We start from the raw sequence: 27,029 nt of genomic DNA, 5'->3' as shown, positions 1-27,029 counted from the left end.
CTACTGAATCAGAAGGACCAGGCCATTCTGACATTTTCTTCTTATTTTGCTTTTGTCACGTTAAATGCGGAAAGAAATTCTGTTTCAGAAACCCAGATTTCTAACAAAGACGTTTATGTTAGAGATCCACTGTAGGTAATTAGGTTATATTCAGTAGCTTGATCTGAATTGATTATTTTCATATGCAATCACTCTGACATGGAGTGAACATTCACTCAAAAACATTTTGTTGCTGTAGTTCATTCTCAAAAACAACATAGGTTGCGTAGTTTAATAACTTTTAGTAACTTCATGCTGAAGTTACTAAAACTTCAACATGAATCTGTAGACTTGGATCTGATATAAGTAAGTTTTATCTTTAAACGCACCTCTCTTTCAGATTGGTGCCATTTGTGAAAAAGGAATAATAAAAAGATCAGCTGTGTAAATGTTAATTTTAGACTTTTACTGGTGAATCTGGGCTTGAAATTAACAGACAACATGAGAGTACAACATGTAAGTTTCATTGTGAAATGCACATAATGTGACAAGTAATTGTAAGAAGAACTTTTACAAAATAATTTTATGTTAAAAAAGTAAACAGGAATATTTGTACAAATTAAATTACAAAATATTTTTCCGTGTCTTAATCATGGATATCCTTCTACTGACATGAACTGTGATATACAGTGACAATGTTAGTGACTCATCAACATTATGAGGCTCTAGGTTAGTCAGTCAAAAATAAATTAAAGATTCCACCTAGATTTATGTAGTGGGGGGGGAAAAATGTGGAAAAAAGTGCAATAAAATTAAAAGATAAAATAGGCTAGATGTGTTTTTTTTCTTCTTTTATAGAGCTGCTTCTCTTGTTTATTTTAATATCTCAATTGCCAGTCTAATTCAAAAGAAACAACTGTTGAAAACTGAAGAACAATGGTTAGCCATCATTTTTGACAATGACAAAAATCAGGCTGTTCCACTGTTGAATGTGCACTGGTCAAACAGAGAAATGGATGAAGGGCGCCCTCTGGAGGTTGTGTTACAGCATTTGTTTGTGTCAGTCAACACCAGTGTCAGCTGAAAACAATATGGCAAAATAAAAATAAAACAGTTTTCAAGAAAATACATGAGACATTTTTGACAAAAATGACCAAAAAAGACAATAATGCTTAATGCTAATCTTAATGGTTCTAGAGGAACATAAGAGAGTAAGTGTGCTTATAGTGATAATCCGTAAAACTGTGAAAACAAAGTAACCAGTCAACACAAGAGGACATGTGGAAAACGTCCAGACTGTTGAATCGGTGAAAAGTCAGTTGTTTTTTTTTTTTTAAGTGAAATTAGCACTCAGCACTAACACTTCAAATCTGACCTTTCACACTTTTATAACTGTCTCTAACTGACCTTGAAAATATCCTTGATGAACCTTTTAGATTAGCAAAACAACCTCTTATCCCACTCTAATGACATCCATGAGCGTCTAAAGTATAATAACTATAAAGTGTAATCAGAGCAAGAGTCATTCAGTGCCTGTAAGCAAGTGTGGCTGTTTGTCTGACACTTATTGTATTTTACTAATTCAGAGAATCAAAAACTTTAAAAATAATAATAAATCAGGATTAGTCCAAACTTTAATTTGATTCCTGTGCCTGAGTGTGGATGTTTGCATGCAGGGTGTGGGTCTGTGTTGCTGAATCAATATTGTTCCCAAATTTCTTCTCTAATTTTCTGACTAGTTCTTTTTATGTACTTAAATCCCTAAGAAATAAACTTCAGTATGATTGCAAGAAACTAGAATCCCTCTTTTGTTATAAATAAGTCTTATTTTTCAAAAATAAAACAGTTATAAAGTTTACATCATTTTTATCACAGTATAGCACCTTAAATATTTCTTTGCACTGCCAATTTTAGAAAAATCCATCTTTTAATTTGAAAAGAATAATCCACCGGGGAAAAATAATCGAGTCTAAGAATGTAGCTGAAATACGATTGCCATTTGTTTCTTTAGAGTTCCAAGGTAATTAGTGTTTAATTGGAAAACCATCTTTTTCTTTTTCAAAATGTGTTTCCAATATGACTTAACACAGAGGCTAGATTTAGTGACGGTCTTCAAAAATGTGAAAGACAAAAAACACTCAGCTGACGTGAGAGAAATTTAGTCTAGTCATTAGAGTGGTTGAAAGAAAAATAACTACCAACCTAAAGAGAAATAACAGGAGAAATAACAAAAGTGAAATAACTGGAACAATGACACACAAGGTCCCTACCAAGTGAAAAGGAAGGTAGAGAAAATTTAAAGAAAATTAAAGTAGGCTACTGAAACTAAGAGGACAAATATCAGGGTTGCCAAATGTCCCTAATAACAATTGATGTAAGGGGCTTCTTCACCTCTTCTCCAGGGGCACCAATAACTGTAGGCCACTGTACATGTTTGCAAGGGGAGTGATGACTTGTCTTCACAGAAGGTAAAGAGGGCTTTATGGGTGATTGTGGCTCAAGGGCAACTGCAGCTCAGCAGCTAATTAATTGTCTTGCAATCCAACAGTTGTGGGTTTGATTTCTGCCATTTGTCAATGTGCCAAATTGTCTACCAATCTACGTCTTGTACAAATGTGAGCATGATTGGTTGAATCTGGCTTTGGTGTAAAGTGCTTTGAATAGTCAGCGTGACCAGAAACGTGCTGTTTAGATTCAGCCCTTCGAAAACTGAACGCTCTGCTCGCTGATAAATTACATGGATATTTTCTCCTGTGAAGGGGAAAATATTATCTGTTTTGTAGGCACATAGTGAAATTTTATGGCACAATCAACTAACTATTTTGCCTTCAGTTGTTATAAAAATGCTGCATATAACAAATATCACTCAAAAGAAATTTGACTTCAGTATTTAGTGACTTGAAATTGGGTCTCTTTCTCTGAAAACTCTCACTTTCAGGAAGTAATCACATCATTCAGGAAGTATTAACCCTTCAACAGCGGTTTTACCAGCGTTGCACTGAGAAGTAGCTCGCATAACAAGCTCAGCAGATCCACCAGGTGTTCACTAATTGCTGCTGACTAGTCTGAAGGAGCTGAGTGGGGCAGTTGCTGGGGAGGTCTGCTCTGTGAGGCGGAAGCTCAGAAGCTCCAAAACTGCAGCACGAAGGTGAAGTTGCATCTCGAAGGTGGTGCTAGGTCCCCCCAGGCTTTGTGCACAGCTGAATGGTTGCCACGGGAGACTGAATAATTTCTCAAACATGAATGGAAGAATCAAGGCAATACTTCAGGTATGTGTTTGATGAGGGAATAACATTATAACATGGTGTAAAGTTCAAGAAAGTCAATTTTATATAACACTGCCCCTTTAAGTCAGTCTCTAATATTGGATTCTACTACAGCAGCACAAGTTGTGACTGTTTTCATAAAAGTGTGCAGATATTTCTCTTTGTTTTCATTAATTGGGTTTTGACATACTCTAGTAGTAAAAACACTGCCCCTCACCTTGTGAGGTTTGCACAAAAAAATAAAAAAATATTAATAAAAAAAAAGAAAACAAACCAAAAAAAACACTATTACGATTTCAGTTTTCCCAGCAACTCTGGACATAATCAGACACCTAAATCTCAAAACTACTGTGCAATGAAATCAAATCTAAAGTGAAACAACAAAGTATCAAACTTTGTTGCTCTATTTTAGTCAGATAATATTAATAAACATAAAAAAATTAAATACTGACAGATCAAACTGTCAAGGCAGCATTGTTTCACACATTTGTCTCAGTCTATCCAGAAGAGAAAACAATCTGATGGTTTCATGATTATCAGTCCTTCATATTAAAATCGTCGAAGATTAAATTAATTCCTCTATAACCGGACTTCTTTGATGATGGTGGGTAAGTCCAAGTTTCCCATGGTGGAATCAGGAGGTTTCTGTAAATTAAAAAACGTATTAAGTTAATATAAATGTCTATATGTACACCAAAATTAGCCATTTGACTTGCATGTTTAGCCAAACATAGTAAGCGTATTTACACAAAAACATGCCTGATAATAATGCTTCACACTGAGTACGTTTGGTTCTTACCACCAACAACAAATGAGAACCATTTCATGCTAATTCATTAAAAGTAAAGAGAAAAAAAACAAACATTAAACTATCGAGTTCTAACAGTTCACAATCAGGCACTACTTTGTGTTGTTATATCAAATAAAATCCCAATAAAATACAAAGTTTGTGGTATTTTCCATAACAAAATGTCGAGCAGGTCAAAGGTTATGTCAGTTTTATGAGGTGATTCATATACACCAAGTGCATAGTGTTGGGGATTTGACAAGATTTCTACCTCTTGAGCTACCCCACACTGCAGACGGCACAATTAAAGCCTGCTGAAGTTGTGGATGGGTTCTCACAAAATTAAACATTTCAACAGGAAATGCCAAGTGTTTCTCGTCCTGACTGACAAAGAGTTAGCAAAGATTCTCACAGCTAAAGCAACAAAAACATCAGATGGAGGCAGTAAAGTACGGTGATGGGAGGATCATGAGAGATTACATGAAGCTTAAATGAAATTCTGCTATTAAAAAAAAAAGATAAATGTCAGTAGTATGCCAAACTACAGTCTCACAATATGGCTACTTTAATGCTGCAAATTATGAGGAAAACAAACGGTGAAAATATGATCTGGTTTATTCTACCGACTTCCTTTGAGCTACACTTAAACCCTTAAACAGAGATTAGTTTGATTTTTAAATTTTATCCATAAATTATTTAAAATAAGATGTGAAAGAAAAATCTTTAAGAGACTAACAAATATGCTCAGCTGTTGGGGATTTTTCTTTTCCTTTTGCAAAAGTACCTTTTACATGGTGAGTTAGCTAAATGTATTTTCTTCAGTGTCCGTAATAATGCATTTGAAAAAAGTAATTTGAGCAAAACGCATTTTGCTCGCTCAGATTAATTCGCTGAATCTGGGGAAAAAATCATTTCAAGCAACACACTGAAAGAATTTTAAAAAATACAGTTGATTAAGCATTGATCTTCACATACAGAGAGACAGAGTGGAGAGATTTAAAGGTGCGCAGTGAAATAGTGTACAGAAGGTGGCAAGATAATCAACAATGGTGTGTGATTGTTCTGTGCTCCTACCTTTCTAATGCTGTGTGTTGAGCTAAAATTTGAGGAGATTTTTTTTTTGTGTGCACAGAAAATTTTTGTTTGATCAGGCTTGAGAGGAAGGAGTTTGTGGCTGGGGTGAGATTTGGGTTGTCGCTCCGTAGTCTTGCTCCAGCATCCGCCTCTCCGCCTAAAACAACAGCTGCCGATCACTTCTCATTCAGCAATTACAGACGCACGAGGCTCCTGTCTGGGATGAAGTTCAGGAGAAACTGACGGAGATTTAATCAATCACATAATGCGTCGCTTATTCATTAAAAGCCACTGAATCTTCTCTGATCAAGCTACTGAATTGAAGGGGAGAAAAAAATTCAAAGTCAGCGCCTCGTTGTCCTGCAGAAAGTGCAAAGGGGCAAGTTTGCAAAAGCCAAAAGTATAGCTTAAGGTGACTCAGGCACATCTAGAATCGAAATGAGGAATGTGTGCACATGAAACCCAAGATTTTACTGTCAGCACTCAGCAGTAACTTCACCACAGAGCTCGGAGGCCCATCCAGAATTAGGAACACACGATGACTAAACAGTTCGAAAACAGCGTGAATCACAAGAGCAGTATCTCTGGATTGATTGCAGCTGTAGACAAACATGCACTGCCCAGCCAAATAAAGACATTTAATCCAGAACACAGTTAAAAGACTCATTTATAGAAGAGTGATTTAATTAAGTTTTCACCTTAATTTGATTCCGTTCAATACAGTGAGCAGCTTTTCATTCATTAAGCCCACTTTCACACCAGATGAAGATAAAGAAAATGTATTCAGGCCTTCAAGACCTTTTAAGTGTTGCTATTTATTTTAGTCTTTTATTTTAGTATTTTAGTCTCAGGGCATCATGACGCCAGTCTGCTATACGTACTCGCCAAACAACGTAGGTTGTTTGGCGAGTCCCGAAGCTTTCCTGGCCATACAACCACAATGGCATCATCAAGGGTTTCACATCGCCACGAGAATGTAATTTCCCTTTAACTATGGGAAGTTCCTGCACCCCCATCGTGAGTTATGGCCATGCAGTGAAGGATCAAACACAAGGTCTTTGCCTGCTGTGTTGACTATTGTACTCCATGCTGTTTTCCACCGCTTCTATCCGGTTCAATGTACATGTGGGTCTTAAAGGCAACTATAAATAAAACTGTGATTCTTTTTTTTTATGATTGTTAGTGTTATTATTTTCAGCAACTTACTAGCAGCACAAAGAGGATGAAAAAGGTTTTCTGCACAGAATGCCTCACGCTGACAATGTGTGTCATAAACCCTGTGACTCGCTGTTCATGAAGTTTCATCCCCCTCCCCCTCATCCTTCTTCTTCCACATGTATGATGTGAGCAACTCGCTTTGACAGAGTGAATAGTACATTTTGTGTTTGAGTCACTGTATACGCAATTTTGAAATCTTGTATGTGCACTGAATTTAGTCATTGAGTGCTTAAAACTTGATAAACACTTTAGTGACACTGTTTGAAATGACGAAGTCATTGTGAATTTGAGGATTTCTGGGGGTGAAATTGCAACTTTGTGTATCAGGAAACTTTTTTTTTAGGTTTTCAAACTGACGTTTAAAAAAAGAGGCAATGTATGATTGCCTTTCATTTCATTTCATGCTGAAAGCATGACATAATGTTTGTTAGATCAAACATTAAGATGATCTAACAAAAATCTGTTACTGTCTCTATTTTCTCTTTTTTTTTTGGCTGGGCAGCGTATGTTAGCTAAGACTTGTGCATCTCGTATCTTCTTGTCATTTTATTCTTGTTCTTGAGTTTATGTCTGAATACACCTGTGTGCAGAATACATATGGGATTAAAAAATAGACATCACTGCTATAAATGTGACTCTGTGCCTTACAAGCAAATGCAAAAAAAAAAGTCGCAACAATAACAATTGTTATTCGAAAATAGCTTTGATTCTGCATTTACTAATCTTATTGTAAATAAAGGCATATTTAGTACGTATAAGCTATGATAAATAATCTTTTATCGTGGTTTTATTGTGATCTAGTTCATTATTTTGTCATTTTCACTTTATGTTCCCAATTTTCCTTGACTATCCCTACACAAGCACTATCCCCTTACCTTCCTTCACCACTTACCTCTTCTTTGGCCAGTCGGTTTGCATTTTGTCTCCGTAGATCAGACTTGATCAAACCTACAACACAGAAAGACGCAGCGCAAGATCATGAGATGCCATAAAATGGTCATATTGTAAAAAAGAAAAATAAATGAAAGTAAAATGTTATGCTGCATACAAGCATAAATGATGGCAGCGAGAGGAAGAATAGGCAGTCATACATACACAGACAATGACACATTAAAGTCTTAACTGGTGCCTCATAAGCTGAACATTTTTAAAGACTTTGCAGAAAGAGAGAAGTGGCAAAAACCTTCACACTGCTTTTATATCGATGGATATAAAAGATTTTACAGCTCTGTTTATTCCACAAGAAGAGAATAATTGACAAATTTAGTTTGAAAGCAAACTAAATCAAATTTAAGTTGTTGTTGTTGTTGTTTTCTGGAAAGCAGTTCCTTTTCCTTTAAACCCATTACGACCAAAACAAGTTATTGATAGTCTGAACTCTGAGCAAACAAATGAGTCAGTCTCCTGACCTTTGAGAGCATACAGACTCATCATGGACTCTTGTTTTTCTAGAGAGCGCGAGGTTTATCGCCTCAGTGCCTAATGCGTATTGTTAAAAGTTACACATTGCTCGTAAAGCTCTCAATAGACCTTGAAAGAAACACTTCAGTGGTTCTGTATTGACTGAGGAAGGTCAGTAACCTTTAATTACAGAAAGCACTCTGCTACTGTGCGCATTGTTGCACAGCAGCTGAATAACCTGTTGTGCACCTTACATCATCCGCATGCAATTCAAATCGCTTCCCCATGTGATTCTTTTAAAGCTACACTTTGTTTGGGTGGCTCCAGTATTTTAGCACGTGTCAGCAGTTTTTTTATCTACTTTTTTTATCCCTTTCAAATTCTGTCATTGCTTACCCCTGCAGAAGTACTTTTTAAAACATATCTGAGTTGATATTATAAAAGAAAAAAAGTATTCTTAAAGCTTCCTCATGTTGCTTCATCAAAATGTCTAAAAATATCTGAGAGTTGATTATACCCTCTCACCTTTGAAAGATAACCCCCTAGAGAAAATAGTTCATATGAAAGTAAAACGTGTGGAGTTTGTGAGCGTGTCGCCCCCTTGTGGTGACTAAAGAATAAAGCAACGTCACAGTAACTACACAAACGGCGACAAGAAACATTTTATTTTAACAGAAGTGTAGACGATAACAAAATGCTGCACACCTAAAATATAAATATGCAGCGAAATGGTTTCATCAAAAGTACTCGCTCGTCTGCTGTTGTGTGTGTGTGAAAGCATGAGATAGACTTTAACATCACCCTGTCCTTTGCAGCTCTAACAGCCTTAACTCTTAAGTTGAGGCTTAGAAGGTTTTCTCTAAGGGAAAAAAAAACAAAAACTAAAAGCTTTTCACTACTACTCATGCACTAATGTGTTCATCTATCATAAAGGCTTCTAATAAATACCTACTCTTTTTTTTTAGGTTGCAATGTGACAAAATGTGGAAACGGTCAAGCGGTATAAATGCTTTTGTGGAATTACGGTATTTTTTTAATAGTAACCTTTAGATGACGTGTTAGTTTGACTTTGCAGATATGCAGAAAAACAAGATTTTGTTCTTATTAAATAATAGTATGGTGCCTTTAAAAGATCTTGTCCTCTTTTATTCTCTACTCCTTGCCGATAAAACTGGTGTCTTTTTACATCATGTTTTACAGTAATACAGAACTGACATTATGCAGTAAAAAAAATTATTTGTTTCCTGAAATGTAACCAGCTTTTACAGCTTAAAGATACGCAGACATAAAGAGCAACATTCTTGGAATTTACCACCTTCCACAGAGGCTTTAGTCAAACAATAACAGAGTTAGAGAAATGAAAACATTGGCGTTGCACAGCTCAGTATGAATGACTTCAAAATAATACCTAGAAATTGCTTCATGCAGTTATATGTTCACAAAAGCCATACCTGTCATTATTGAGCCAATTAGCAGGAAGACACAGAGGAAGATGTTTCCTGCCAACGTCCCAAACTTGTCGATGATTTTCCCTTGGCAGATGGTGAATATGATGCCAAACACCTGTGCGTGCGCAACGTGTTCAGTTAGAAATAAAAACAAAACAACAATATAGATCTATCGGGATAACTTTTAAAATCCTAAGATGTATTCCTCTCTTTAGATTTTCTTACTACTGTGTAATAAACGTCTTGCATGAGTCACAGCTTCACCTGTGCTGAACAGTTCAGCAATCCCGAAGACGTTCCCTCTGACTCCGGGTATGTCAGCTCAGCTGCAAACTCGAAACCGAGAGGCAGGTAGCCTGTCATGAAGAACCTGGAGCCAGATGCATGCAAAAGAAATTACATCACGCTCAAAAAAAAAAAAAAAAAAATTGCAGCTGCAATCTGATTCATTGAACCGACAATATTTGTTTTATTCAGTCTCAGTATTACGTCCACTGAACTGTTGGAGAGTTTTTCATGACACTTAACATGTGGAAGAAAACTTTGTACCTCCTAAAAGTACTCTAATCTTTCTATTGCTTTATGGCAGCAGGGATTTTAGACCTAACAACAAAGTTTTGGCATCGGATACTTTTACTGAGCCACTGTAGGAAGTTTATTTCCTTCCACAGAAGTGACAGCGAGCAAAAGTCTTTCAGATAGTACACTTTTCTATTTTCTATGTCAGCAAATATGTTTTGATAAGGAGAAAAACGATGACAACAACCATGATGACGTGTTAGGTTTTTTTTTTAAATTATATCTCATTTTGTTTGCTGGTACTAAATATTAAGGACAATTTGTTTTAATTCACATTAGCTCCATTTTTTTAGGTAGAATCATATGAGTTTTTGTTAGACAAGAACAATTTATCTGGATTTTTTTATTATTATTTTTTTAGCAACAAATACAGAAAGTAGTAGGAGTTTGTTCAATATATTTTGTCAAAATTCCTTAATTTAGATTTTTATTTTTACACTAAAGTATGAGCAAAAAAATTCAATAGCTCAATATTGATCAGAAAGATTTTGTCATATTTTGTTCCGTAATCTGAAATTCTCTTCACGGCCCATACCCCAGATGTTTTAAGTTACTTTTTGCTTAATTTAAATAAGATTAGAAAATAATAATACCCAAGACATCCAGCAGTGATGAACACCACCCAGAGGAGTCCCTGGTCGAGTGTCGCAGTGTATACGATCATACCCACCAGAGTCATGACGTACACAGCCAGAGTAGTTTGTCTGTAAAAATAAACATGTCAAATATGAGAAATGTTTCGCTTCACCTCTTCTCAAAAATCAAAAATTTTACACAACAAAAATTTTAAAGTACTTTGTGGGAATTTCTTTTTTTTCTATTTCTAGAAAAAATCTTTTTTTTATTATGGTCAAATTAGACCTACTTGGACTCACTGCTGAGCAAAACACTCTTCACAGTCAGAGGATTTCTCCTGCGCTATGGCACTCTAATAGCCACACAGAGTGAGTTGCACCACAATAACTGGAAAGCGCAATGCTTTGAGATGATTTATTGTTTTTTGCTGCACTCTTGAAGTCAACCCACACAGCAGGACTGACGGGGAGCTGCCGGCTGTCTCACCGACTGCTAACATCAAACGTCAGCTTTTCTCTGGTCCAACAGCTTTTAAAATCTAGGTCTCAGAGCCTTTCAGTGAGATTTTACAAGTGTTTTCTGTACAGCAAAGGTGAGCTGTGTCCACTGTTCTAGCCAGATTGAAAATTGGTGCCGTTTTTTTTTTGTCAGAGGATAAATCTAATAATAAACGTCTTAGAGCAGAATTACCAGAGAAACAGCAAACCAGTCCCACATTTTCCACTGTACTAAAAAGCCAGATGCTACTGCGCATAGCAGGGTATTTTTTTCTGTATTTCCCCATTTGCAGGGCAAAAGTCTTTTGAGGAGAACAGCTGAAAATAACGAGCATTATTATTTGCACAGCCTGAGAGCTCATGAGAAAGACAGAGGGATCACAGTCGTAACAGCAGGCTGCACCTGGTTAAACAGCCGTGCAGACTAAACAGCCAACAGATAAAACACTACAGAAGAAGACAGGAAGGAAGAGACAACATGTGTAGAGGCTTTGTATAAAGATTTAAATATGGGACTCTGACTTTAGGTTCAAATTCAATAGCTTCTTAGAAAGTTGGCTACATGTGACTTCTAATTATATCTCTCTTTATCCATGTCTCTTTAATTTTATAAACCAAACATCCTCCTTTCTCAGGATCTGCTGCACTCATGTTGACTTACTTGTATGTCTTTGTTCTGTCGAGCCAGATTCCACAGATCAGTGAGCCAACCATCCCTGCAACGACAATTGTGAGCCCAATCCTCCCAGCATTCACTTCTTCACCCTGTCACAAAACACAGCAAGACGAAGTGAGCTCAAGTTCCCAACGAAGCAATTAAAAGACAGTGTGTTATTAATAGAAATTAACTGAGAATAACATGTGCCTTGCAAGGTATTTAAAACTTCAAGACATTTTATTGGGATTTTACGCAAAAAAAAACAACAACAAAAAAAAAACAACAAAAAAAAAACGTGAAATGGTGCAGTGTTTTGATTATAAGCTTCTGCTAATCTAGCAGTTAGTTGCATTATATTTAATGCCAAGGTTGTACGGAGTTTCTACACTATTTCCATTTCAAAATTTCACATTTTCCACTGTGAGGTGGAAGGTTTCTGGTGGATTTGTTTGAAATTGGTGACATTTGGATAAAATATGTCCCTGTTTTTGTGCCCACAAATCTATGAACAAACAAACAGTTTAAAGCTGGCTTCTAATGTAGGAATGTGGTAAGGGAAAATGTTGTTTTTTTATTGCATCTGGCCAAAATTGAATCAGTTAAAATCTTTACAAGGAACAACATGGAGCAGACATCCCTACACAAACTTCTTTAAAACCAGCTCGTAACTAATACCCTCATTTCACAAAATGCCAAACAAAAGCAAACTCAATAATCAATCGACAAATTGATCGATCTTTATTGCAGATGAAAAAAAGTCCATGGTACAACCACATATAAAAAGATAAATAAGATAATTGGTTCTAAAAAAAGGCAGAGCATGAGATATTGTTTCTTTGAGTCATACACACACGATGACCCAGTGACTCAATGCTTTGACATTCAAACTAAACCCATTTTATTAAAAAAGTACCTTTCCAATACCAAAAAATTTTGCCTTTTTATCTTTTAGATGGAAAAGTAAAAAAAAAAAAAAAAAATTAATTTATTACATATGAAACAACTATTGAAACGTAAAACCAAAAAGTGTGGGAGTTTAAAAAAACAACAAAAGCAAAAACAAAAAAAAAAACAGATTAGTCAGCGTTGACAATTAGTCAGAGCCAGTCAAGGTAAAATTACCCCGATTGGGTTGACTGATCAGTGCATTACTTCAAATAATAAACTCTTCAAATAATAAATGAATTTTGAGATAATTGCAGATGAATTTTGAACTCACAGGGTAACGGTCGATGATCATGCGGTTCAGCAGGGTTCCTACAGCGTAATAGCAGCCCACATTCAGACCTATGAGGAGAGACCATTTTATCTATTTCTTTAGCCCACTTATCAAAAGCTGTACTTTGGACAATCAGACACTGCACTTGACAACGATCTAGTTCCAAACGTACCGCAATCCAATTAATAACATTAATTTTAGTAAATGTAATAATTTTATAAAATGGCGTTAACAAACTAAACAGATATGAAAATGTAAATATATGTAAAAGTCCCTTCAATAATTCTTATTGGTTCTCCTCAAATCATCATATCTCCAGTTTACAAATAGTTTAGTTATTTGATATTTCCTGTGTCACAGTCCATTATAAGATAATTGGCTAACCTAGCCCAGCTGCAGACCACCCATTTTGACGTTACCAGTAAACATCAAAGTTTAACAATTCAATGTGTGCATTTCCATTTTTTTCAAGTATTTATGAAACTATTTAATGTTTTGGTTTTGGCCAATTCTGGCCGTCTACTTGAAACTCGTCACTATATTTCTTGATGAACAATTACACAACAACAAAATTATAGTAATTTTATACTACAATAAATCTTACATTACAATAATAATAAGGAGTAATAAGGAAAGGGAGGTTCTTAAATCCAGTTGGACTCAAATGAAAAACAACTAGAGCTCAGTGAAGTGACAGAGACAGTTGAACGTGGCTGAGTCCAGTGACCTGTGACCCAAAGGGTCACTTGAAGGAGGTGCCAGGAAACTCTTGTCCTGCACTTGTCATTTGAATTAAAATGAGGAAAATCAAACAAAAACAAAACACTTTCTTTTACCTATTTATAGATTTTAGACAGAAGTGAAAGCACCCAGAGGATAATCACATTTTGAGAAAAGTCTAAGACGATGCATGATTTGTGGAGAGTCAATTTTTTTTAAGAAGATTATCTTCATTTTGTTGTAAAATATTTATTTAAAAAGTGATTTTTGTCATTATTGGCTCAGTTTGTAACTGATTTCACCTTGGAGCTCCAAGAATTAAAATATGAACTTGTGCTGTGATCTTTCAGTCACACGGAGGCCAACTAGTAGTTAAACATTAGCAGATGAGCAAACCTTCCACCACTCCAACATGCGTTCCCTATGATCTCAATGGGTTTTCCAATAACGGTGATAATTGCGTGTATGGATACATCCACAACTCAGCGATAAGATGTACTTCGTCAGTCAATAAATAGAGTGTCTTCAGGCCTTCCTGGAAGTTTTTTTTTTTTTTTTTTTTACTGTAATCAATGCTAATCAAGGAAGAGAATAAACACAGTTTGATATTTTGTGGAAACAATGACTGGTATAATGCTACCAGATTTTTTTCTTTTTTTTTGTGACCCCAAATTTTAAAATCAATAACCAATTTCAAATGTTTTTAATGCACTTTATTACAGAAGTGGTCACAAGCACTAGCTGTAATACTAGAGTAAAACATTTTAACTGACCATAACTGACGATGAGGAGCACAAAGGGTTTGTTTCGAAGCAGCCTGAGGATGGACGCTACATAGGAGTAGTCCTCTGGTGGCATTGCGCGAGCTGAGGCCTGCGCCAGAGTCGGGGGAAGCTTCGGGCGCTCCTGGAAAACTGACATATATTGAGAAAAAAACAAGGTAAGATACAATATAATCAAAATATTACCTTAGTGGGAGTCCCAGTCTGAAATTAGATTACATTAAATGCTTCTTATTTCAGTTAGTTGGTTGTTTTTATTACATTTTATTAATTAATGTAAAGCACAGATGATGATATCGTTAAATGGGAGCATGCATGGATGAATTTTAAGGCATCGCCTCAAGACACCGCTTTCTTGTTAAACAATATAAAAACATCTAAAGAAATGAGCCCCGATATCAAGTATAACAGGGGAAACGGTCTATGACACAATGGTCATTTGTAGGGAGGCATATTGTATCTGCAGTCATCTTGTAACATATCAGTATTGATCCCATAAGTGGAATTTTGAATTTGTTAATGTCTATCTATGTCCAACTTGTTGTCATGTTGTTGTGTTTGCGTGGCATTTGTTTGGACATGTGACAGTGATGATTGTGAGGTATTAAAACTAAATCCGAGGCGCAATATGACATTTTTTAGTATTGAACGTTTAGGTAAACAAATGCAATATCATACAACATATCGATATTGTATCAGCAATATCGTAAATATAATTTTATCTGATCATATATTGGTCCATCCCTAGTCATTTGTGAAAATGTATCCCATTGTTTTCATAAATAACTCTCAGAACACTTTTGCATTGTGCATAATCCTCTTACTGAGACCGTATTAGTGAAAAACACAGATGGGTGTGTCTGTGTTTCTCTCACAGCTTCTCCTCTGTTTAACCAGTTTGTAGTAATTGCTACTATGCTAATTAAGAAACATAGTTAAAAATATACTTAAAATGCACCAATCTTGTTTTTTATTTGTTTGTTTGTTTTTACCAGTTTCTTATGTTTGCTGGAAATTTAAAGATCAAAACTTAAAACAGGAACCTTTTTGTACACCGAGCTGTTCATTTTTACATGCATGTGCGGTCAGTGTCTTTTAGCAAACTAGTGCAGCAGTCAAACTTGTTCTTTCACCTCTCTGCACACAGTTTATGCAAATTTCTCGTTCGCGGGACTTTGTCCGCCCTGCTGACTCACAGGACTGTTGCGGGGCTACAGATGGCCTTCCCAGCAGGGCGGCTCTCACACATGGCACTTTGCATGGAAGTCTGGATGTGTTATGTGTTTATGTGTCATATGATGAGACTAAGTGGAATAAAATTGTCTCACGAAAAACATGAAGAGATCCATATGTTGCTTAAAAAAATTGCCATGCTTGAAATAAATGAAGGAAATTCTACATGTGCTAACAGTGAAAAAGTCAAAGTATATTTTAGTTTGAGCTTTGTTTTCATTTCCAAGTAAAACAAAAAAACTCAACTATTCTAAAGTACATCCCGTGGAATGAAAAATAAGCACTTTCGATTAGGGCTGAACAATATGGATGAAAACTGTATTACGATATAGCGATTCATGTCAGTTAATAGCAATAATTATTGATTGTTTTAAATATCTGAAAACCTGCCAAAATGGTCAAATGACCTTTCGTCTTTTATCCAGAGTTTTCTCTTGAGCTATTAGATTAATTTTCTCCTTTTACTTCCAGCTATAGTTTGTTTTTAAGCAGTAATGAAACTGCTGCCGCACAAGTTACTCAACAGGTTGTTGCTAGGTAACCAGAGAGCGAATTATTTAGTTGATGACGCTAACCTTGCTTAGCTGGCCGGAATTGAGCGGCTAACCTTTCCTCTGTCTACGGTTCTAGATTAGAGTTCTGTGACGGCCCTGGGCCTTGTAGGCTGGTCTTGTTGTCCCTCTTTGTGCTCCTCCCATTTGCAGGTGTGCCTGATCGGGTGATTGGAGTGCAGGATACTTAAAGCTGGCTGTCTCCGTCTTTCAGCGGCGCTGGGTGGCTCGTAGCTGGTCGTTGGTCACTGGTCGTTGGTGGTTTGTCGCCTGTGGCCCTCAGCGTCCATTCTGCAGAGGCAATGGTAGTTGCCAGGCTCCAGCTCCCCGTCTTTTGCACTTTTGAGTTTCTTTTGTTTTGATAGTTGTTTGTGTTAATAAACATTTACTTTATTTCACTTTAACCATGGTATGGTTTCATGTTTTTGTTATGACATTGAGCCAGTCGTAACAAATGGGGGCTCGTCCAAAGCAAATAATTCCTACAGTTTGTAAACTTAATGGTTGAAGGCGTGATGTTTTGTCATTAATCTTTTTTCGTGTTTGTAGGAGTGAGCACTGACGTCACCATTTGGGTGTGACACGTTTTTTTTTTGGCCGGCTTGTTTTGGGCAGCTGTGGCGTATTTGGTAGGTTGGTTCAATATGCAGGTGAGTGAAATGTTTTTTGAGCTTGTGCATCAGTGTTGGTTCTATTTTAGTGACTGTGTCTCCTGCTAGGCTAAGAGGTGCTGTCGCTTTAGACTTCACCTGTTTATTTTGATAGTGTCGTGGGGGTTTGCGGTTAGCGTTCACTGTGCGAGCAGTGATCTCGGGGGCAGTCCGTAAGATTAATTTCTTACTGGTTTGGTGCTTAATAAACCCGCCGCCGATCCACGTGAAGAGCCAGGAATCAGTTTATCAGGCGAGTCGTGGCAGGCAGGTAAAGTATAGTGGGGACATAGTTACTTTGGACCCATTGTGCACTTGTTTCAATTTGTTTTCACTTCACGCTGTAGTTGGCGCTTAGCTGGCGTTTTTTCTTTCTGTGACGTGATTAATTTTTGTCCTGAAAATGGAGTTTGACCTGGAAAGTTTTGTAGCTGATCCCTCTTTGGAGAAGTTTAATAGTACTACTAAAAACGATCTCATAGCCATTGCTGCTCATTTTAACATACCTGTGGTTAAACAAGAGAAAAAGGGGGTTATTAAAGGACGTTTATACGCCGCATTGGTTGAGCAAGAGGTTTTGCCACCTCCCGCACCAAACACACAGGGTGAAGTAGGGCCGTTTTACCCTGAAGTGCGTAAAATGGAATTGCAATTGGAGATGCGTCGTTTGGAGCTGCAACATCAAGTTGAAATGCGCAAACTGGAATTGGAGGCAGTTGCGAAACGCGACTCAGCGCGCGGTTCTGCTGATCAGGACAGTGGTCTGGCAGGGGCCCAGTTTGACATTAATAAATGCATTCGTTTGATTCCACCGTTTTCAGAGTCGGATGTGGACAAGTATTTTGTCTTGTTTGAGCGTGTGGCTAAGACACTCAAGTGGCCTAAGGATGTTTGGCCGTTGCTTTTGCAGTGCGTATTTACGGGTAAAGCACAGGAAGCCTATGCCTCGATGTCACCTGGTGACAGTTTAAATTATGATAAAGTGAAGAGTGCAGTGGAAAAGGCTTACGAACTTGTACCCGAGGCATATAGACAAAAATTTCGCCGCTTTAAAAAATCCGACAATCAGAGTTACACGGAATTTGGGCGTGTAAAAACCGCTTTGTTTGATCGGTGGTGCGCTGCACAGGAGGTAAAAAACTTTGATCAGCTCCGCGATCTACTTTTGCTGGAGGAGTTTAAAAACGGGTTGCCGGAAAACATAGCAACTTACATCAATGAGCAGAAAGCTAAGACCGTGTCTGAAGCTGTAGTGTTGGCAGACGAATACGTTCTGACGCATAAGGATTTTTCAGATCAGGTTGGTTTCAGACAATCTTTTGGGCGAAGCAAGTACCGCATTGATCGGGTTGATGTCGCTGAGCTAAATGAGGCCAGACGATTTAAAAGTCCGGTTGTTCGGGATGATCGGGTTTGTCATTATTGTCACAAACGCGGACACATTAAGGCGGATTGTTATCAGCTTAAAGCTGAAATGCAAAGGTTTGAGACTGCTCCTAAAGGTGTTGGTTTGGCTGCACCGGTGCAGAATCATCTAAAGGACGCGAAGAACGTTCAGCGTTCTGAAGTAGGCGTCTCCTATCTGCCGTTTATTCGTGATGGGTATGTGTCACTGCCAAACAGCACGGAGAAGGTTCCAGTTAAGATCCTTAGGGATACTGGCGCGTTTGACTCTTTCATTAGAGCTGATGTTTTGCCGTTCTCGGTTGAATCTGAGACAGGTGCCTGTGTTCCGATTCGAGGAATGGGATTAAACGTCTTGTTTGTTCCACTACATAAAGTATATCTCGACTGTGAACTATTTACGGGTGACGCACAGTTGGCTGTGCGCCCTGCTTTGCCGATTGACGGAGTCTCTGTGATTTTAGGTAACGGTTTAGCTGGGACACATTTGTGGGCGGAGATTGTGCAGTTGGATGGACTTGTTAAGTCGGAGCCGATTAAACGAGTCATTTCTCAGACTGACGAGAATAACAGGGAATTCCCGGATGTTTTTACCGCATGCGCAGTTACTCGAGCCATGACGCGTGCTCAGAGCGGGAAAGAGGAAAAATGTGTGAAAAAAATGACTCTTCCATTGTCCAGTTTTCCCATGTCTCTGTCTCGCAGCGAGTTCGTGGCGGAGCAGCAAGCTGATGCTTCTCTTAAGAGTCTCTTCGATCAGGTGCGCCCGCTGAGTGAAATCACGGACTGTGCATGTGGATACTTCCTGCAGGACTCGTTGTTGGTGAGGAAATGGTTACCCCATGCTGACATTGTGGGTGAGCCAGTATTTCAAATAGTGGTTCCCACTAAACTCCGCTCCGCAGTGTTCAAAGTTGCTCATGACGAGTCGGGCCATTCTGGAGTACGTAAAACGTATGACCGGGTGCTCAGACATTTTTTCTGGCCGCGTATTAAAAAGGACGTATCGTCTTACATTAAGATGTGTCATGTCTGTCAGCTCATTGCTAAACCCAATCAGACTTTGAAACCGTTCCCATTACGCCCAATTGTTGCCGCATCTGAGCCGTTTGAGCACTTAATAATTGATTGCGTTGGCCCGTTACCTCGCTCAAAGGCTGGGTCATTATATCTGCTCACTGTGATGTGTCAAACTACACGTTATCCAGCAGCCTATCCATTACGGTCAATAACTGCTAGGTCAGTTGTACGTGCGCTCACTCAGTTTTTTTCGGTGTTTGGCATCCCTAAAGTCATACAATCTGACCAAGGAACGAATTTTTCATCACATTTGTTCAGTCAGGTTTTGAAGCAGTTACGGATCCGACACAGTAAAGCAACAGCGTATCATCCAGAGAGTCAGGGGGCGTTAGAGCGCTTCCACCAGTCTCTGAAGTCTCTCCTGCGAGCTTACTGTACAGAACTGGCGGGCGACTGGGAGGAAGGTTTGCCGTGGCTGATGCTGGCCGCCAGGGAGGTAACCCAGGAAAGCACCGGGTTTAGCCCAAACGAACTGGTTTTTGCGCACAACGTTAAGGGTCCGTTGGCTGTGGTAGCGCACGGGCTTAAAGAATCCGTTCCACCGACAAACTTGTTGGATTATGTAAATGGTTTCAGAAGACGCTTGTATCTGGCGCGGGATCTTGCTAAAGAGAGGCTGACTGAAGCGCAGAGGAAAATGAAAAGTCTGTTTGATCGCCGTGCTGAGGTTCGCTCATTTCTGCCTGGTGATCAAGTGTTAGCTTTGTGTCCAGTCATGACTTCTCCTTTTCAGGCTAAATTTTCTGGTCCATATACGGTCCTGGAGAGGGTTTCCGACCAGAACTATTTAATATCAATGCCATATATACATATAAAGCTAAATAACTTTAAAAAATAAAATAAAAAATAAAATTTGAAGGAGATGTAAATATTTTTTATTGTTAATTAGATATTGCATTTTTCTTACTTTTAGCCCACTGAAACTATATAAGAGGAACATTAAGCAAAAATGCAATGTGTCAGTTTTAAAAGAGCCAATTCCCATATTGTGAAATCCCTGAACTGATTTGACACACACACACACACACACACACACACGCACACACACACACACACACACACACACACACACACACACACACACACACACACACACCCGCACGCACACACACACACACACACACACCCACACGCACGCACACACACACACACACACACCCTTTTCCCTGGGCTTAATGCTAAACTAAGCAATGTTTCTCAAGCTTAGTGCACTGGTATGCAAAATTTCTGTCACTGAAAAGTTAAGCCATGAAAACGTGACCTGATTTCAAATTGCACAGTGACTTTAATTATGTTGACCCAAGAAAAGAAAGACAAAAAATCTTAAACAAATTAGGCAATAAATTAACACTCAGAAAAATAAAGTAAAAACAAACATAGTTGTTTTTTAGTTTTACCAGATTTTCATTTGAAAACGTTTTAACCCATAGGCATGATGTAGTAAAATGAGTTTGGAGAGAAAAAAAATATGTTCATATAGTTGTTACCTATAACTGCATAATTTTAACCCCACCTTCAAAGATGTCAGATTGAAAAATGCACGTGACACAGCATTCAGCTGGTCACATGTTGGAAGAAATTAGCTGAAGTTTGCAGTTAGCTACAACAGGAGACTGTCACACAACACAAACTCACACAGTGGTTATTCTGAATGTTACGCATGGTACTAGATTGAAATGCTTTCACAAACATCCTTTTGTTTCAAGGAATGCTAGAGTGATTACCAGTGGGCCCACTCTTTTCCTGCTAACAGAAGACAGTAATCTTCTTGAGAATTGTTTTTCTTTCCTTTATAAACTGTTTTCCTGTTTTCCTGTTTATTGTAGTTTTTTGTCGTTTTTTGCATTGTGATTAATTTACAATCTATAGAAGAGCATTAAGATGCAGGTGTGTGAAATAGATGAGCAGTTTATAATAAAAAGACCTCACAGCTGGACAAAAATGTCAAATCAGGAAGAAAAAAATAGACAGTTCACAGAAATTCAAAGATCATTATACGTTACCATTTGTCCAAACATCATGTATCCTGTGCATCATCACATGTTGCGCCACTTCCCTTTACCACAATGTACTGAATTTTCCTGTGGCGTTTGGTTTCTTTGTTTCTAATACATCAGTTACAGACCCTGCTGCGACAAAATAATACTGTTGACTTCTGTTCAGGAAAGCCTTTCAGCCAGGACATTTCTCCTGAGTGGACTAATGATCTTTGATATGAATCTCCCAGTGCGTACACATATGTCATCGGATTTTCCTTTTTATTGAATTGTGCTCTCTGTCAGAGTGTGGAAATTAAAACCATCCCTGTAAAGATCTGCTGAATAAGGACTCCCCATTAGCCCGGTCCAAAATAGACCCACACAATGCGCCTCTAAATGTCTGAGCTCTGGAAAGAAAAAAGAATAATACTTAAGGGAGAATGATGCAAAGTCTTTTCTACAATGAGCTTGAGTCTGTCACTGATGGTTTACTTCTTCATTCATTCACAGAAAGCTGCCCTTTCACTGTACAGTAAAATCCCATTTATTCAAGTTAATATTTGCCTAAACTAAAAAAAAAAATCTTTAATTATCTTGTCGCCAGCCTGAGAAATGCAACTCTGTTTAAGTTATAAGGCTCAAAACATCTTTTCTACTCATTCCAAATTAAATTAAAAAAGAAAAAAATAATAATCTGAAAAAAATCAACTCTTAATTGCTTTACAGCCAGATAAGGAAGTAGTGACTTGGCACATAAAAGGCTTTACTTTTATGTGTGAGAATTATCTTACCAAAGATAACGAGGATAAAAAGAAAAGTAGCCACTCCTGCTGTTATGTAGAACATGGTTTTGATGTGCTCTGCCAGCTCGTCCATGTCTTCCAAGTTAGGCACCAGGATTGGAGGTAAGAGGAACCCGATGGCACAGCCCATCTGTGTGTTAGAGAACACAGAAACACAAAATTAAAAATGAAAAGAAGTGCCACCTTTTTTGTGATCTAAGCAGCACCAAAAGAAACTAGGATCACTTGGAATGTATGTGTGATGGAACTGAAATGAAGTGAGAGTAAAATGCTTTGAACGGGAGCTATTTAATTAAGCTAAATGGAATTGAAAATGGACATTTTGATTTAATATTTGATAGTTCAAACAAACTAAAAGACCTTGTGGTAAACAGATAATTCAGTGCCAAATACCGTTATCAATATGTTATCAATAGTTATCAATATGTAAACTCTTAGGGGTATTTCAATTACGGCCAACAAAATATCACATTACAAATTTACACCAAATATAATAGACACAAGCATCGAAAATATGAGCACAACCTGCACATGAAATGCGTTTTGCTTGCATTTTTGGATATATGTCCAGAGAGATATTTAACATCAACTGTACACAGTTGATGTTATCAACTGTAGAGGGAATTTCAAAGAATATAACTTAAATCAAAACTGAAGCAAAACCCCGCAAAACTTTCTGTAAAATGTCATTTAAAAAATTTCAATCTCTGGTAAAAATCAAATTAGGACCCCCACAAAAACGTATTATCACTTAAAATGGTCCAGTTTGAACTGAGGTGTTTCACATGAGGAGCACACAATTAGAGCGTGATTACTCAGCATTTTTAAGGACGTTTTGCACTTTCTAGCCCTCAGACATACAGTTGGCTTGGTGTGCTCCAGAATGTTGAAGTGACACAAAGTGACCTGTCCAATCAGAAAGAGACAGCACAAGTTAAATTATCATAGGAGATTTGCAAGGAAAAAAACCTTTGAACTCTAAGAAAAACACAAACGCCAGAGAACATGAAGACAAAAACCAGGAGTTCTGGAACAATGTTCTTTGGGCAGAATAGTTTTTGATACCACCAGAACAGAGGACATGTTTGGCTTAAGAAAAATAAACTTATGCCAACTCTAAATCATGGAAGTAAAAGTGTTATGGTTGCTTTGAAGCAGAATCTGGACAGGTCTGATATGTATCAGAGGCAGCCACGCTACAGTAAAACGTGAGGCGTAAAAAAAAAAGGACTCAAACTGAAGAACTGAACTGTTCTGATCAGAACCTATCCAAAGTCCAGATCTTAATCTCACTGAGTTGCAGTGGTGTAACTTGCCAGAAATGACTCAAAGATCTCAAAGTTGAAAGTGAGAATACAAGATTAAGAGTTTTTTTCCAGCTAAAGTTGGTAGAATTACATGATGGTGTCCTAAACTTTTCCATATTTTAGTTATTAGTTTGTTTAATGAGGAAAAAGTTATTTTTTTGGTGTCCACCATAAATTAACTAAAATTAACTTCCTGAAAAAAACTCTATATTAGATATGAACATGCTTGAATAAAACTAATGTTTATGCAAGTGTCCTAATTCTTTCAGACATTTGTACATTTTACACTTTTTCATAAAACTTGTGTAAAAGTGTGAGCGTAAGCAAATTATTTGTTAGACTTCAATATCACCAATCCACACATATTAGTTTCGCCTTGTTGAAATCATCATCAAAACCAAAAAAAATTTTCCTCACTAAAATGCACAAACTAAACCAAACTTAAACTTGAGAAAATAAGTAGAAAGATTATTTTTGATCAGTTGACTTCTTCAGACAAACCTGGTTTCCCAGAACCCCGATGGAACAAGCCGTTGAAACTTCGTTCTCTCCGAACCAAACTGAGGCAAGGTGAGAAGGAATACCAAGAACAAACACTGTGGCAACTGAGCACACAAACTGTCCAAAGAAGGTCACCAGGAACATATCCGGACTGGCACTGCTAACTTTTATCCAGGCACCGATGCAGTTAAAGGCTGACCCGGCAAGGACAACATCCCTGATTCCCCTGTCGTCCAGGAGCCAGAGGACGGGCAGAACAAGGGGCACGTATGTGAGCAGGTAGATCATAGACAACCAGTCGATGGCCAGGGCATCGACGTTGTAGAAGCGCATGAAAATGTTAGTAATGATGCCATACTGGAGCCACATGAGGGCATTGTTAGCCGAGACTGCACTGAAGAGAAAAAGCATGACCCAGCGACGATGGTAAAGCTTGGTTTTGGCTATTTGGAACAGCTCAGCTTGGTCAGCCCCAACTTCCAATCTGGAGCCAGAGGAGAGTGTTCTGCCATGGGGCCCCGAGCTCCACTGCAGAGAAGCAAGGCCCAGAGAGGGACCCTTTGCAGCCTTGGACTGCAGCCATTCTTCAACGGTGAGTTCAGGATTTGCACGGTTTCCTTTCAAGGTATTGTTTTGAGGCATCTCAGCCGTCCTGAAGCGGGGCCCCTGCCTGGATCGGCCAAAGTGAGCTGTCTTAGGATTCCAGATTGTGCTTCCCAACCGCTTGCTTTCCAGTCTGGACACTGCAGAAAGATGCGAGCGCAGCTGGAATGAATAGTGGTGTGTCGTAACATGTGATCGTACTAGAATGCCCACATATTCATTACCATCAACCGTGTCAGGTGACACTTTTAAATGAGAAAGTCTAATTCTTCGGAAACCATTTCCAACACAGACTTCCATTAGTAAAAGTGAAAATAACTCTTCAACATAAAAGTCTTAAACAACTCTTGTAAAAACTAATGCTTGTAGACGGCAGAAACTTGCTACAAATGTTAATATTTACAAGTCTTTGCTACTTCTCAACACAAACTGCAAGCAACAGTCTATGTGCTGTTTCTAAGGAAAAACTTACATCATACTTTCTAATATCCTGAAAATGAAGTCATTGTACTGGTCACTGTGTTTGTGCGTGTGTCTTTTTTAAAACATTTTTCAAAGCTTTGACAGCTAAAATGTTTTGTTCCTATTTATTGAATCTCTTATTTGAACTTGCTCTCAGTTGCAACATCCCCAGCTCTGCATGATGGCCTCTTATTGTCAAATTCTTGACTCAAGAGATATTTCCACAGAAAACTACACTGCACAAAAAAAATAAAGGGAACACTTAAACAACACAATATAACTCCAAGTAAATCAAACTTCTGTGAAATCAAACTGTCCACTTAGGAAGCAACACTGATTGACAACGGGGACCCTCGTCGGGTCAATCAGTGTTGCTTCCTAAGTGGACAGTTTGATTTCACAGAAGTTTGATTTACTTGGAGTTATATTGTGTTGTTTAAGTGTTCCCTTTATTTTTTTTGAGCAGTATATTATGCTGAGTGTGTTAAAAAATATATATCTCCAGCAGATCTTCTCATACCTTGTGGCATTGACTAGAATAATTGAAATAGTACAATATTAGTTTATAGCACTTATTTCCTTTATTTTTTTCCTTCTTTCAATTTCTTTGTATATAATATTCCCTTCTTTTTTCTAAATTTTATTTATCTATGCATCATGTATCACTAATTTATGTATGGTGTTTTAATACTTACAAATTTATTTTTCTCTTGAATAAAATGTTTCTTTTTTGCAGTTTTGTAGGTCATTAATTTCTACATATACTTACTGTGATAAGAATGCAATTATTGAAATAAAAATTAAATATCTATGTCAGTGATGCCATTCAGAACTCGTTTTGAGGTATTTGAACATATATAGTTTAAAGACTGGAAGTGGGTACTACAACATTTTGTAGACTTGTGCTTTTTGTGTTATTTTTTATTTTTTGGTTAATGTGCCACAATGATTGTTCTGTTGAGTTATTTATATTCTTTATTTTTGATTTTGGCAGTCCCGGTGCTCCATAAGTGAAGCAAGGACCTTACAGAAAATCTTTGAAAATGGGTGATTAATTAATTTGACCTATTTCTCCAGCACAGACTTGCATCACCTGATTCCCGAAGACTCCGATGGAGCAGGCGGTGGACACCTCCTCCGAACCGAACCACACAGAGGCGATTTTCGACGGCATCCCCAGGATGAAGACCTGCGCCAAGGAGCAGCAGAACTGCCCCAGGAAGGTGACGGCGAACAGATCGGACCGGACGCTGGCCACTTTGACCCACGTCCCGACGCAGTTGAGCGCCGTGCCCACCAGCGCGATCACCCGGAGCCCCTTTCTGTCCAGCAGCCAGGTCACCGGGAAGATCAACGGGATGTACGTCAGCATGTAGATCATCGACATCCAGTCTATGGTGAACGCTTCCACGTTGTAGAACTTCATGAAGATGTTTCCGATGATTCCGTACTGGATCCATTGATACGAGTTGCACAGCGAATAGGAGCTGAAGAGAAACACGATAATCCAGCGGCGTTTGTACAGACGGGTCGGCTGCGGCTCCCCGTGGCCGTCCTCTGAGCTCCGGTCGCCGGGGAGCTTAGACGCGTCGCCCGCCTCGAGCTTCGCATGGTTCGCCGAGTCTTCCGGATTTAGTTTAGTGTCTTCCAGCGTGTGTTTCTCGCTCATGTCTCAGGTCTTCTCAGTGGAATCAGTGATGCAGTACATAGAGGATCATGCAGTGCTTTCCAGTTGTGTCTCGTTTATATTATAACAACTAAAGCTAAATAAAACGATCAAAATGCGTTACAAATAACTATTTTCAGCAAAAAAAGAAAAAAAAACGAGTTCAAGTCAAAACGTTTCTGTTTGTTACAAATGTATAACACATGAGTACAGTGCCGCTCAAAGTTTGCAGCGCGTTTCCTCCTCGAAAACAAGTTTAGTAGTCACACTGTTCCCCTCAAACTATAAATAAGCTCAGCATGAAAGTTCAGCGGAATATTTCATGAATAGATATAGATTTGGAGGTCGATGTAACACGTGTTTGGAAGCCCGCTCTGACCCTCCACCCGGACTCAAACTCGCCGCTTTGAAATCTTAAAAGAAGTCGGTTCAAGTCGGCCACCAGGGCGGAGTTTAGTAATACAAAAAAAGAACTTCATCGAGGCTGTTTGAACAGTTCAGTTCAAGCTGCATAACATGGAATGAGATACGTTTTGGTATCTCCGTGAGCGAGCGAGATATCCTTATCTACTTTATTACAATAAGA

General features: G+C 38.2%; 1 protein-coding gene across 4 annotated transcripts; it reads right to left on the bottom strand.

Annotated features, from left to right (window-relative positions):
- Positions 1-424: 424 nt before the first annotated feature.
- On the bottom strand, positions 425-26,886 carry flvcr2b (FLVCR choline and putative heme transporter 2b). Of its 4 annotated transcripts, none has more exons than XM_081602322.1 (11): positions 25,871-26,886; positions 21,893-22,034; positions 14,196-14,336; positions 12,703-12,770; positions 11,487-11,590; positions 10,346-10,456; positions 9,438-9,543; positions 9,177-9,288; positions 7,217-7,272; positions 5,107-5,263; positions 425-3,890 (listed from the first exon to the last, which is right to left on the bottom strand). In XM_081602322.1, exons 1-10 carry the CDS (start codon positions 26,444-26,446, stop codon positions 5,180-5,182), a joined length of 1,500 nt encoding a protein of 499 aa, XP_081458448.1. In that variant the 5' UTR covers positions 26,447-26,886; the 3' UTR covers positions 425-3,890; positions 5,107-5,179. The 4 variants fall into 4 exon arrangements, with proteins under 4 accessions (XP_081458448.1, XP_081458445.1, XP_081458447.1 ...); XM_081602319.1 differs by lacking the exon at positions 25,871-26,886 and adding an exon at positions 23,713-25,017; XM_081602321.1 differs by lacking the exons at positions 5,107-5,263; positions 25,871-26,886 and adding an exon at positions 23,713-25,021.
- Positions 26,887-27,029: the final 143 nt, after the last annotated feature.

The sequence above is a fragment of the Poecilia reticulata genome, chromosome 21 (genome assembly GCF_904066995.2).
Source record: "Poecilia reticulata chromosome 21, P_reticulata-male-v2, whole genome shotgun sequence".
NCBI classification, from domain to species: domain Eukaryota; kingdom Metazoa; phylum Chordata; class Actinopteri; order Cyprinodontiformes; family Poeciliidae; genus Poecilia; species Poecilia reticulata.
This window is presented reverse-complemented; position numbering and strand designations above follow the sequence as displayed.

Coding starts and splice junctions, on each gene's coding strand:
- flvcr2b (XM_081602320.1), bottom strand. CDS start 24,615: ATGGAAGTCTGTGTTGGAAATGGTTTCCGAAGAATTAGACTTTCTCAT. Junction 9,544..10,345: donor ATCACTGCTGGATGTCTTGG/GTATTATTATTT, acceptor ATCTGGCTCCAG/GTTCTTCATGACAGGCTACC. Junction 7,273..9,176: donor AATTGGCTCAATAATGACAG/GTATGGCTTTTG, acceptor TCTGTGTTGTAG/GTTTGATCAAGTCTGATCTA.